Source organism: Bacillus rossius, chromosome 6 (assembly GCF_032445375.1).
Source record: "Bacillus rossius redtenbacheri isolate Brsri chromosome 6, Brsri_v3, whole genome shotgun sequence".
NCBI classification, from domain to species: domain Eukaryota; kingdom Metazoa; phylum Arthropoda; class Insecta; order Phasmatodea; family Bacillidae; genus Bacillus; species Bacillus rossius.
Genome location: NC_086334.1, coordinates 58,952,284 through 58,966,408, shown reverse-complemented (window position 1 = coordinate 58,966,408; position 14,125 = coordinate 58,952,284). Strand labels below are relative to the sequence as shown.

The 14,125-nt window shown below is 36.3% G+C and overlaps 1 protein-coding gene across 3 annotated transcripts in view; it reads left to right on the top strand.

Moving 5' to 3' along the window:
• The window catches only part of LOC134533236 (mitogen-activated protein kinase kinase kinase 15), a 139,241-nt gene that overhangs the window by 49,281 nt on the left and 75,835 nt on the right, over positions 1-14,125 (top strand). For all 3 annotated transcript variants that reach the window (XM_063370641.1, XM_063370643.1, XM_063370642.1), the window contains exons 14-16: positions 1,972-2,138; positions 7,649-7,744; positions 7,989-8,128. In XM_063370641.1, coding sequence (XP_063226711.1) covers positions 1,972-2,138; positions 7,649-7,744; positions 7,989-8,128 — 403 coding nt within the window. The remainder of the gene's footprint in view (positions 1-1,971; positions 2,139-7,648; positions 7,745-7,988; positions 8,129-14,125) is intronic.

Below are 14,125 nucleotides of genomic sequence, written 5' to 3'. Positions count from 1 at the left end.
TATTTGGTAATTCTATTTAAATTAAGTGTTGAGGCTTTCTTTCACAACATATGCAATAGTGAAATTTTATTGTTATAACACTTGTAGTAAAATAATTTTTAATATTTAAAAACATATTTTGTTATAAAGCATAAACTAGTAGTGTTCATTATTTAGCAGTTCACTTACTACTTATGTTTCAGTAGATCATTAATCATTTTTTGTACATAGATTTATATACCTTATTAATGTAGTTAATGACTAATGAATTGAAAATCATATTGAATAACCACATGACTATTAAATTGGACTAATGGCATGATTTATCGGTGAAAGTTTTGATTAATTGAAGAACCAGGTTAAAATAGTGAAAACTCTGATTAGTTAAAAACCTCGTGATTGATGGGAGAAAGCCTGTTTAATCTATCGCAAATCCTATTTGAAGGTATCAACAAATTAAACAGCAAGCATAATGTAACACAGGATCAAAATTTATAGGATCAAGAGATAAACTTGAATACGTGAAATTGTCTGTGATGATCTTTGTTCTATGATGACGCCAGCCCTAAATTCACCCTGAAATTGGTGGAAATAACAAGTTTTTTGCTTATATGGTGATATTGAGTTTGACGATTACCTGAAAACACAAAGCTTAAAGAAAGTTTCATCCGCATCCTAACAACAACACTGCAAAAAAATATCTTGACATGTCCAAGCTCCAAAGTACAAAAAACAAGTTTTAAAAATATGAAAAATGATTTTTTAAGGTTGCTAAACATCCTTTTTATAATACATATAAGGACACACAACATTTCAAGTTTTGCTATTGAATAAGAATCACAGTGTTTCAATTCCATAATCATTGCCATCATTGGATTATGAATCTTTCGATCCCATTAGAATTGATAGAACTGGCAGATTTCAGAAATTGGAACTGACTTGACACAAGTATAAGTTATAATATGTTAACTTAACAAATCATTTAGGCTCATAACTGGTTAATGGAACAAACTACATTGGAAGGGCTTTAATTCACCACATTTGGGACACGGGTCATCCTGATTAGCGATGTCAATGCATTATCAAACATCAATTTAGTTTTAAAGTGATAGTAAATACAAAATCTGCAAAGTATGTCACTAGAAAGCAGGAAGCAATGCACTGAAATGAAATTGATAGTAATGGTAAATTGTGAGAGAACTAAAAATGCTGGACAGTGCAGTAATGCGACTTGGCGGCCTAGGGAAACGAACGGCTGGAATTCACCCTAAAAATCTGAACATGAACAGCTTAATTTTTAGGTGTGGATCATAGAATATGCTGAAACATGGAACCAGTTCACATGAAGTATAATTATTCTTTGTCTAGCCTTGATTGTATGAGTTTTTGAAGTGAAACTATTTTGGGAGTGATGGGAGTAAAATTTCAAGGCAGAATTTAAATGAAACGGTTTCGTGAAACACTGTTGTGATGCCAGAGAATAGGTACTTGGCCAAAGAAATATAATGAGAACCCAATGCTGTATATGTTACTGGGCTCATTTTTAGAAAATTGTCTTTTTTCTCTTTTTATCTGTGCTGTTTTACCCCTTACGATATACCGACGAGTCGAGGTTTGAATTGCCAAAGAAGTTTCACTTCTATCACGTGTACGGAGTTACACGTGCTCTTTTTTTTAAAAATTATTCTTATTGAAAGCCTTGTGTTACTCAATTGTTTTTCCAAGTGAGTATATTTTTAATGATGCATTCTTTGTGTCAATTAACACACACTTGTCATAAGTTTTCTGCAACCAGTGTATGTGTGCAATACCAGTGGATTACAGTGTTTAACATTTTTGAATCAACAACAGATATTTCTAGTTTATATGAGCAGGGATATCATTTCAGTATGGAATCATTTAGTTAAATGTAAGATTAGGAAATGAAGTTATGGTTGGTATGTTAATGAACAGTTTTGCATGTGGTGTGCAATTGGAGTGTGGTTTGCTCAGGTGACAACGTGCTGGTGAACACGTACAGCGGCGTGGTGAAGATCTCGGACTTCGGCACCAGCAAGCGGCTGGCCGGCCTTTGTCCCAGCACGGAGACTTTCACCGGCACGCTGCAGTACATGGCCCCCGAAGTGATAGACAAGGGGCAGAGGGGGTACGGAGCTCCGGTGAGGGAGTCACTTAGTTCTGTTGAGACAGGAGATGATGTTAAACACTGTGAAGTTCTTTTAGGATGCCCCCATTTAATGAGTTGATCTGCTTAATAAGTTCAGATAATTGATTTTACACTTGATCTTCAACTCTATAAGTGGGGATAAGATAATATGGTGGATTGCGATAAAACTGATAAAACCGAAATAACACCGAAAGAATGTTAAAACACCGCATAACACCGAAATGCAGGTTAATACACCATATAGCAAGTTATATTGTGGAAGTAAATGACATCTAACCAAAACTTAATTGAAATTAAAAAAAAATGTAATCTTTCAATGTTTGAAATTCAAGGAATGTCATTCCCGGACAAAAAATTGTACTCAAGTGCAAAGATCAGAAAAATTAATTTAATTATTTGTTTTATTGTGCATCTCTTATTGAATCACTTTTAAACCATAAATGCTCACCTATTTGTTTTTATTGTTATGTGTTAGACCAACCAATTTATTACAAATTATTTTATCATAAAATTTGCATATAAATTTTACTACTATTTTGGTGGGGTAATATTACAGATCATTAGACAAAAAATTATATCATAAAATCTTGGCTCTATCTATAATATATAAACATATTGTAGTTTAACCCTTGTAAGAAGTTTTCCAACTTGATAATTATACATTTTTTAACTCTCTGTAAAGCTTTTTTTTTTTTTTACTTTATTTAGATACTTGGTTTGGTGTAAAACTACAATTAATCTTAAGTAACCCATTTTAACTAAACTACTGGCCAAAACTAAATAATTTTGGTGTGCAAGCTATGTATATTCATGCAAATTAGACAAGAAAGAGTTAAATTTTGATTATCTTTGCAAGACATACACATACACACACAAACATATACACACACACACACACACACACACTCTTTTTAACAAACTCACTCTCACATGCTCACACTCACTCTGTCTGTAAAATACCTTATGATTTTCTATTATAAAACTGAATTTATGCCTTTTTCACTCTCTTAGGGTTGAAATTTATTCAGTAACAAGTGTATTCTAGAATGTTTCGAACAGAGGTATGTGAAGATTCAGAATATAAAATTTTAGTTTGACAAACTAGGTATTACTTATGGAAATGAATTTAAAGTGTTTTTGGTTTTTTCAGTCTATAATGTTAACCCATTTTTTTTTATAAACATTAACAGTTTAATAACATGCTAAAAGTGTTCTGCATAATGTAAAGGGACATATCCTTTTGTTCCCTTTGTTGATCTCGGATGATGCTTTGCATACGTGGTGAGTAATGGTGTTTTGGCAGAGATTTTATTTTATTTTTTGAGTTTAGGCCAGAGGTCTATCAAATTAATTTAAATATTGTGGCACTAGAGACTATAATTTTTTAATTATAAATTACCGTATTTACCCATGTACCACCCGCACATTTTTTCTGAAAAACAACATTCAAAAGTCGGGGTGCGGGTCATACACGAAATTTGAGGTTTTTGACAACAATGAAGACTGAAAAAATTGGATTTATAGTACATTACCGAATGCTGGACGCATTTATTACAATGAAAATACAACGAAACCCCTTATTTACGTTACCGTTATTTACTTTTTCCCGATATTTTCACCATTTTATTTCTGTCCCGTTTTAACCTCATATGATGCAATGCAATAAATTGCCGTTGTTTACAACGCGCGTATAAACTGCTTCCCGCAATTTACGCGGTTTATTCTGAGATTAACGCTTTCTAATTTAAATAATCGTAATACGACGTATTCTGATGTGTTTTCAAGACGTTTTTAAAAGTATTAAACTTTATCCGTAACGTGTCGGGAGTCGCTGTAATCCACCTATAAAATGTAAACAGCGCCAGTTGGCATCATTCGGTATAGAGCGCGCGCACGTAGTCGAAGATCGATAGCTCGCAAACTTCTTGCTACGCGCGCGCTCTGTTCACAACCGAGTTAACTATAACTGGCAACCCGCGCCATTTTATGCGTATCAATACAACTCACGTTTTTGCTACGGGTTTTTTTACGTTGAATAAAATGGTTTTATGGCATCACTCATTATTTTTAATTATTTGGCACTACGAGCTTTATTTTTATTTGCAGGATGTTGCAACGGACTGAACAGTTGACGATTGTGGTTATTGCATACAAACATTTTAAAATTTATTTCACCAAATTTACGTCTGTTGTTTAGCAAAATTGATCTACTATTTTGACAATGAATATTACTGGTTTTTTTTATTAATATTTCATGCATTTGTGTTAGTAAAATTCTGTGCTGCAGTTATAAAGAGTTTTCTTTGTTGTTACAATGACAGACTCTTTTTCCCTATTTATGCAGGCACATGTAAATAGACATTACAGTGAAAAAATTTTTTTTCCAGAGAGTATGTTGAAAATTTGGGGTGCGGGTCATACATGGGGGCGGGTGGTACATGGGTAAATACGGTATTCTTTTTACAGTTGGGCCTGTTGATTTAGTATTGGATGTTTAATTTCTTAATTAATATTTAAATGTCTGATATTAGTATTTTTTTAATTTTATTATTTGGTGTGTCAAAAAGTGAAAGCCTAAAATTCTTAATCCATAAATATTGTTACGATTTACCGCGGGGGTTCGTAAAGGATAGCCCAATTAATAGATTTTATTTCACACACACAGTTTTATTTATTACCACTACTTGTCACTTACAAATAATCTTCTAAATTAGCAAATAATTAATTATACTTAGAGAAATGTCAATTCCCCAGTCACTCGTTCCGCACATCTCGCTGGGCCGCACCTCTGGTGCAACTCTCGCCGCAGCACCCCTCGTGGGTCTCCGCCGCGGGAGTCCGTCGCCGCACTCCGCCGCCGCCGTCACACCCTTCGCCGAGATCCCACACGACGACTCGCTCGCCACTTCACTCGGGACTCCGCCGCACCCACGGCACTATCGCCCGGAAACTCCGCCGCGGGAGAATTCCCCACTGAACTCTAAACTGACTCTCTCGAGGCCGCCGTCCTCGTTTTATCTATCAGCCGCAATTTCTGGAACTCACGAGAGCGGCCGGGGCCTGTCGCGTCACTCCGAGCCGTCCAGATGGCAGAAATCTCTCGAAAACACGTGTCGTCGGCTCGCGCAACTCCCAGCTGTCCGGTGTCAGTTATGTGTCAAAGGCAGGGCGCCGCGCGGGGATAGGTGGGAAGGAGGGGGGGAAAGCGACAATCCTTATCATCTTCCAGGCGCGCGCGGCACATATCATATTGCGGCAGTCGCCAGCCAGCTCTGCACCTGCACATGTCCCGGCCAATGTCACGTTCGTAACAATATTCTTTTACATCAGTCATCTGATGATCCGGCATGTTCAGAACTTTTCAGGTGCCGGATTATGGGCTGGCATCTCCCGCTATTACATCCCAGACCACCTTGGCTTGCTCAAATTTTGGTCTGAAGTGGACATACATAAACACTTGCAAAAAGAAAAAGGATTTAGGAGCTAAAAATTATTGAAGTTCCAGAAGAAATATTACTTTCTTCGATTAGTACGTATATTGGAATAATGTCTCTCAGACACCAAACTGATATTAATCTATTTTTTTTATTGATACTTGAAGAAAAATCACAGTCATTTTGTCTGCCATCTTGTGACCACACAAATCAGTACATTTAGAGTTAAAACTTTTGCACATAACCTGTTTCCAGACTCCACAATAACACATGAGTTGACTGTTCGCAGGTACCGAAAGATAATTGTTACCCTATAAGACAGTTCACACTAAGGTCCCATGGTTACACATGAACTCACTTCAGGCTTCGTACAGCCGCAGGACTACCTCCTTGGAACATAGCCACGATCACTCAAGCCTTATTTTTGGGCGATTACCAACTACTGTGGTCAAAAATTCTAATTGCTAAGTCCAAATGATAAAAACAGGTCAATCGTACATGGTGACGCTCGGACCACAGCTGCTAATGGCTCTCTTCAACTACGTAACTTTATACTTTTTGAGCCACTGTCCAACCCACAGCCTATCGGTACCTCGTCCAGACAATGACTGATGAAACTCAGCACATCACCAAGCTTGCACAAAAATCTACTTAGCTGGGGGACCCTAAAAAACTACCTTACCATTGGCTATAACATTTATTCTTACAATAACTATCTATTTAGAACCTTCCCTCTTTGTGGACTTCCCCTTCTGTCGGTCACATGTCTTTGTCCTTCTCCCACACCTTCCATCTCTTTTTAATTTCACACAGAACTTTGGGATTCTCGTTAGTTATTCCCACGCAACCTATACATGTATGTTCCTCCAATGATGCCGCAACTTACGAAACTGTTGCATCAGCCAACAGCCTGCCCTTGTACAAAAAACTGGCCATGCTGCAAAAATGACATTGGAAAATTACGTTATTGCACATTTTACATTTTAAGACGAACAATACAGAAGAATTATATGAAGGCATCAAAAAACTCAGATAAGTAGGCCAAACTAAGTAAAAATATTACAACTTTTTCATAATTAAATAATTTGACTATCAGAAACAATAAAACAGCATGAAACAATATAAATTATGATTATAAAACAATTGGTAAACACATAAATGCTTCTTAGAAAGAATAACAAGCTGTTACTTAAATTATATAAAAGAGAACTAACGTTAGCATTTATTACAAGATAACCTGATAAATTGTAAATTAAACTGTTTATCAAGTGGGAAGGGGAGTAACCTGGGTTGCTACACCGCGATCACTAAACGTTGAGTTGTAGAGCGAATGCTTGTATAATGGTGTTTGGCTGCAAATATTGACTAGCATGAACACAGGGATAAGCATTTCAACAAACACATGCCAAAACTTAATTTCCTGCCTACAACTACATAGTATGCTGAAGAAACGAGAATTCAAATGGGATACAGATACGAGAAGGTTGCCGATCACTTCTGAGTGATCCTGCATCGCGTGGAACGCTTCAGACTAATCCCAGGTCACGCAGAGCACTTCCAACTACTTCTTGTGTGCGTACTATAAAAATATTTTACCCTTAGCTAAAAAATAAAAGTTTTCCACTTAAGTTCGCTTAGTTGGCTTCAAGTCCTTAAAATTCCTTGCTGATGGGCAGTGTGACTTTTTTATTATTTTTTTTTGTGTAGACTAGCAATAGCCATAAAGATAAATACTGTTGAGTGTGAGCATAGTCAAAGCACACACTCTTTTATTTTAAAGTTATTGGCTGCCTGATGTCAGGCAAGTGCTGCGGCACACTGGCGATTATAAAATACTTGGGGGGGGAGGGTGGGTGTAAATGGCTTAGCTTGCTCCAGATAAAGCATGCAATTCTCACCCCCTTTGTGTAGCATCTAATCTAATCTTTGGACATCAGATGTGTCGCCGTGAAGCAGTCATCTTGGTGGGCATAATTTAGCTATTGAAATTTTATTTTGGAATAGTTTTTACTTGTTTTAAATTTAACATGACTTTTAATAATTACTTTTTGGTTTGCTTGTTCTCCAGGCTGATATTTGGTCCCTTGGTGGCACCATAGTTGAGATGGCCACTGGAAAACCACCGTTCATTGAGCTTGGCTCACCTCAGGCTGCAGTGTTTAAGGTAGTATTTCATGGTAATTTTACATTTGTAGTTATCTCTTTATAATAGTTGACAGTAGAAAACTGATTTGCTTCTCCAGCAAATTATATTTCTATCTACTAAATTTTGGCTGTGTCTTTGTAAATTCTCTTCATTATTACGTGTTGATTCAGTTAATGCTTCATTATAGTGATACTCATTTTAGCAAGTTCCATGTCTAAGAGAGCTTATTTGTTGCACAAACTTTATTTGCTGGTTGCGGCAGGTGGGCTATTATAAAATTCACCCTGAGATACCGTCAGAGCTGTCCGAGAAAGCAAAGAACTTCATTCTGCGATGTTTCGAGCCGGACCCCGACAAGCGAGCCACAGCTGCTGACCTGTTGGAAGATTGCTTCTTGACAGAGTGAGTTGAGCTGAAGTGTGGCGATGCAACACTTCTTGTTTAATAAATACTGATACATACCAGTATTACGTTCTGTACGGGAAAACTGTTTTTAGAATTTCTCAGTGGAGCTGTGTTTCGTACTTCATATGCTGTGTTGGAATTTTATTTTTTGTCTAAATTTTAGGTCTGTGTGAATATTCAAAATTTCAATTTAGAATTTTAATAATAAACTATTTGGATTTTTTCATAATAGTTAGTGTTAAAGATGAAAAAAATATAAAAACAATTTTCAACTCCAAAGCATCAGATATTGCGTTAGTTTTTGTGTTTATTGTGATTGTGAATATTTCAGGTCTCTGCTATATGCTTTAAGTAATGTTGTAACTGTTGAATGCATAAATGGAGTAGCTTTTCATCTTCTTCCTCCAAAATTTAGTGACCTGGTTTAATTTTGGTATGATTATAAATTAGAGATGTAGTACGAACCTGCAAATTTTTAAGTCGAGTCGAGTCGAATTTTACAATAATTAGTTCGAGTCGATTCAAGTCGAGTGTGTAGATCATAAATTCAAGTCGAGTCGATTTGAGTCTGAATTTTTATTTGAATTTTTGACACTTAAGTTGAGCTTGAATATTTGCACTTTACTGCTAAGAGTCCTTAGATGGTTGTCTAGTTATATCATGGCTCACTTAATCTAATATATTTAAAATACAAGTATTAATACAAATAATTCATTTAGAAAAAATTCTCAATTGATATAATACAATTCAATAATTGAGGTATTCTGTAGAGCATCATACTACTAGTTACATTACTAATCACAGTAAATTAACTCATTATAAAAATTGAAAAATATGTTAATAACCTGATTAAAAACTGTTCCAATAGTGCAGTTAAATGAAATCAATTTCAAATAAGCAACAAATGAAACTGTAAAAAATTAAAATGTTGTACAGTAATCATTTTGATTATTTTATACCACCTATAAAAGAGAATATTAAAGACTGTGGTATCCGCCTACAAAACAGAATGAAAATATATTCCTAGCAGTACATATTTAAAAATATTTTTATTGAAAACGTGTTACTATAAGAAGTAATATTTTAAGGCCACATACCTTTAGAAGATGAATTTTTGACTGACATTGTGAGTGTTTGCTCAGTAAAAGTAGTACGCCTAAATTAACACCAACATGGCGGCGAAAAAAATCACTTATTCTGCTACAAAATTTTAATTGCCGAAAGATCGAAGATGTACCGTTTACGACAAAGGAACACAACTTTGTGCACAAACAGTTTGGTGGTTCCAATGATTATTTTGGACGGAACGAGTTAGCTACGGCCTGCAGCATCCACGAGTCAATAAAAAACAATGAATATAATTTAGCCTTGTAGGTGCGAAGGTTAGGTTAAGTTTCACACAATCATTAGAACATTTTTGAAAACTTACACTTATGGGTAGAGGCAAGATTATATGGTTTTATGCGAAATCGCGAATTTTCACGCGAAATTCATCCCAAACCGCGAAAAATGCGAAATGTTTTCTAACCACAAATAAACACCTCAATATTGATTTAAATCGTTAACTACCGACTATTGGTTGATTGACAAAAATTCCGTGTCTGTTTGTAGAAGAAATGGTCGTCATCCAACTGCAGTGTGGTGGTTATTTAATGTGTTAATTATTCATCTTAAAAAATTACAAGATATCACAAAAATTGACGATTTCACGAACAAAAAAAAGATCGTTATCAGAGTTAGGTTAGGGTTTTTAAACGCATCTAGAACTGACGATCGTAAACAAAAATTAACAAGTTAACAAACACAACAACGTGAAAAATCTCAGCGCCTTGTTTGCTGTATCCTTTGAAAAATACACGTGAACAAAAACTGCATTTATTAAATAAATACGTATGAAAATAAAATAAAAGCGAACATTGATATTTAATGATCACTTGATATTTAATTAAATTTCACTGTAACACAATTTTGTGTGCTTGTTGAATAAGCAGTTTACCGTGAAGCCTTCATTTTCATTTCACACTTCACAGGCGAGAGAGCCAAAATCGTAACATAATCAAAGTTTTCCGATCGCTAATGAAAAAGCACCATATTGCAAGGATTTATTTATTTTACGGTCATTAAATATTTTAAATAACGCTTACCTACCCAACCCTCCCGGAAAATAAATAAAAACATTTATTTCACTGACCTGACATAACCTAACCTTTTACTTTGGGTTGAGTATATGGCTCGCTCGCCTGTAAAAAGTAGGCTTCCCGCGGTTTATTTTTTCGCTACAACTTCAGTAAATACTAGTTTTTGGTACCTCCGGGCTTTGTTTACAAATTACGTGCATAAATGAAAGCTAAATTTCTTAATCATGCCGAAAAATAAAGCTACTGCGGCATCACGAGCTGACGAGTTTAAGAATGAGGGATTATATGTCATTGACGGAAAAATACTTTTCTGTAAATATTGTAATTGCCGTTTGGAGCATGAACGTAAGGACACGGTAAACAAGCACATAATTAGCGACAAACATGTAAAAGCTAAACGATCCCCATGCACTTTGAAACGACAGCTTTCTATCCCAGAAGCAGGAGTAGTGCAAATATGCGCAAAAAAACAAAAGGAAGATTTTGTTCTCGAAACTGTTGAAGCATTTGTAGCTGCAGGTATTCCTCTTGAGAAACTTGACAACAGCAAACTGACTGCATGGATGCAGAAGAATGTAAGTGGTGCTGGTGATCTTCCAACAGTGGATTGGATGAGGAAAAAGTACATTCCCCTACTTAGAGAGAAAAAAGAAGTGGAAATCAAGCAGCAGCTCTTGGGGCAAGATGTGGTCATACTCTCAGATGAAACCACTGACAAGAGTAATAATTGTGTTTTCAACATCTTGTTTAAAATTCTGAAACCAGGTGCTGAACAAGATGTTATCTTAGGGGCTTCTTGTGTCCTTGATGCAGCAAATGCTGTTTGTTCTCGGGCAGTGATTGATGTATGCTCCAAATATGAAGTCAAGGAAGAAAACATAATTGCGTATGTTACAGATAGTGCCAGGTACATGACAAAATCTGCTGGCACCCTTGAAGGTGTATTTGGTGACCACATGTACCACATACAATGTTGGGCCCATAAAGTAAACATTGTTGGGCAGATCTGGCAAAACAACTTGGAAGAACTGAACCTCTTCGTTTGTAAGGTAAAGATGGCCTTTCTTAACACCAGAAAGAGGAGGCATGCATACCTTCAATTTCTTCTCCAGAAACATGGAGAAAACAAGGCTCTGGTCAAGTTATTCCCCATGCCAGTTGTTACACGTTGGAACACATGGTTTGAATCTGTATCATACCTCGCAATCCATCTGCACGACATTGTGGAATTCTTTGAGCAGCTTAGCGAAGATAACTCTGGTGTTAAATATATCAAGGGACTCCAGAAGGAAGAGTTACAATGTCTTGAGGCCACTCTTACATTTGTGGCTCAAAACTGTAACACATTTGTAGAGCTAATTAATTTTCTTGAAGGAACAAAGTATCCTACTGCTCATCAGTTGTGCACAAAATTGAGTAAACTGCAAACTACTCTTGATGTCTTGGCTAAGGGAATATTTCCTGAAAATGTTGAAGACATTTTGGCTGAAATGAAAACTGTCAACTCTGCAGCCCTTAAAGAGCAGTTCAAGAACACAGCTAAACTCAGTCTTATAAAACTGATTGATCTGGTGAACACTGATCCATCTCGTCAACTATTTCTGGGAATCAGCGCTCTAATGAATCCTCAAAATGTAGGAAACATTCGTGTGGAGGAAAAAGAATTCCAGAAAAATATTGGGAACCTACCTTTCCTTTGCAAGGTGCAGAAGACCTCTGTAGCGACAGGCTACATAACACTCCAAAACCTGGTTTCCCAAGAGCAGAAGAAACCGCATGTGAACTACATAGACATGGTGGACATACTATGTAAAATGAAAGCGGATTATCCTGGATTTGCAGCTGCTGCTTTAAAGTTAATATGGATACCTGCAACGAATGTGGACTCAGAAAGATCTTTTTCTAAGTATTCTGTAGTTGTAAGTGACAGAAGAAGATCTCTAAAACCAGAGAATGCTGAACTGCTGACAATGGTGGCTTTTTCCTGAGCTTAATTATATTGCATTTATAGAACAAAAGTTTAACTTTAGTTTCTATTTTAGTTAATTTAGACTCTTTCCTGAACTCAGGAACAGTACTTACCTGCATAAGAATACTGAATATTTTAGTTGTTAATTTTTTATGTACTCTCAACATAGTATTGTTTAATGTGCATATTTTAAGTCTCTAACCACGAATTATTGAAGCATTTGATCAAGGCAGCTCTGCTAGGTGTGTACATGTTATTACATGCAGGGCTAGATTTTAAGGAATATTTTAACCTGCCCAACGGACAGGTGTAATCAAAAATTTGCCTGTCCGTCATCCAATTTGCCTGTCCGCCATCCAATTTGCCTGTCCGCTGTTTTACCCAAATAAAAAAAATTTGAAAGTCGCTGAAAAAGTGAGAAAAAAGGATTTTTGCTATATTTTGCACCTATTTTTATCACACACTTAACATCCTTATTTAATCATCATTTTCAGACGAGTCTCTTGAGTCACTGCACGAATTACTTTGCTGATTCTCTCTTGAACATCTTCGATAAGGAGGCTGAAAGGGTCAACGTTTTCTCTGAACATTATGATACCAGAGATTTATTGCTGGTGCTGGATCAAACTCACTTTCATAAGGTGACTGTATTTGAACACGCATGAGGGCAGACAGTGTATCATCATTTAGACAGTTTCGCCAGTCTGTTTTTATAGACTTCAGTCTTTACAGACTTGAGCAGCCCGTAACAAAAACTGATCCAGATGATTTTGAATGCGTTTCGCAGACTTTGCAAAACATTTGTTTTGTTTCTGTGTCGTAACGAAGCCAAAGAAACTCGGAACACCAAGACGTTAAAAAGGTACGGGACCGGGCGATTTTGTCATATTTAACATTATATTCTGACTTGTCCTCGTCCGTTTTTCTTTTCTTTTCTGGTGGGTTTGAAGTACCAGTAATGAATTTCCACATTGTGTAACGCAGTTAATTAAATACTTAAACAATCGCCGTGACAAGATAAACTGTAAAAGATTACTGTGTCCTCTGTAAACAAGTAATGTTTATTTTTAGATGCAACAGTTGACAGGCGAATTTTCAAGCAGTCGCAGTCACTGCGGCCACTGTCAGCTGCATCTGGAGTACGCCGTGAAATGTTAACCACGCGAAAACGCTTTTCTGTTAACAAACTATGTTAAAGTAGAGCAAGGAATTAGTAAAGTCGCGATTTATAAAGACAATAAATTTAAAAAATTATATTTTGAAAGTAAACAACGGTAAATTACGTAATTGTTGGCTGCACTGAAACGAAATATTAAAACATGGCAACAAAAACAAACATCATCGGTGTGAGACGTATTGCATCTCTAGCATACGAATACGACTATGTTACGTAAATCATGACGTGAACGTAAGATTTTAAGAATTATGATTCAGAAGATTTCAGTACGGTTTGTACATAACCTACTTGTTTTTCCCGCGGTATACAATAGCCAGAGTCGTCCGTCACAAAAGAGCAGCCATTATTGTTTATTTATAGATATTGTCAAAGACCTTTTATTTGCGGTCGTGGTCGCATAAATGTTATTAATCACCTCTGCTGCATTAGTGCGTGTGAATAACCTCGGCGTCACAAGTTGCACCTGTCCACCGGACAGTTGCCTTTTTTATTTTGCCTGCCCGGACGAGATTTTGCCTGTCCCGGGCAGGCGGACAGGCGCTAAAATCGAGCCCTGATTACATGTGTTTTAATTTTTTATGACGATAAAGACGAAATCCACAATTCTTAATGACGAAAAGTCCTTTTTCATAACACCATAAAATCTTGGCTCTACTTATGGGAAGTGTAAGGCCATGCTACAATTGGCGCAACATTACAATAAACATTCC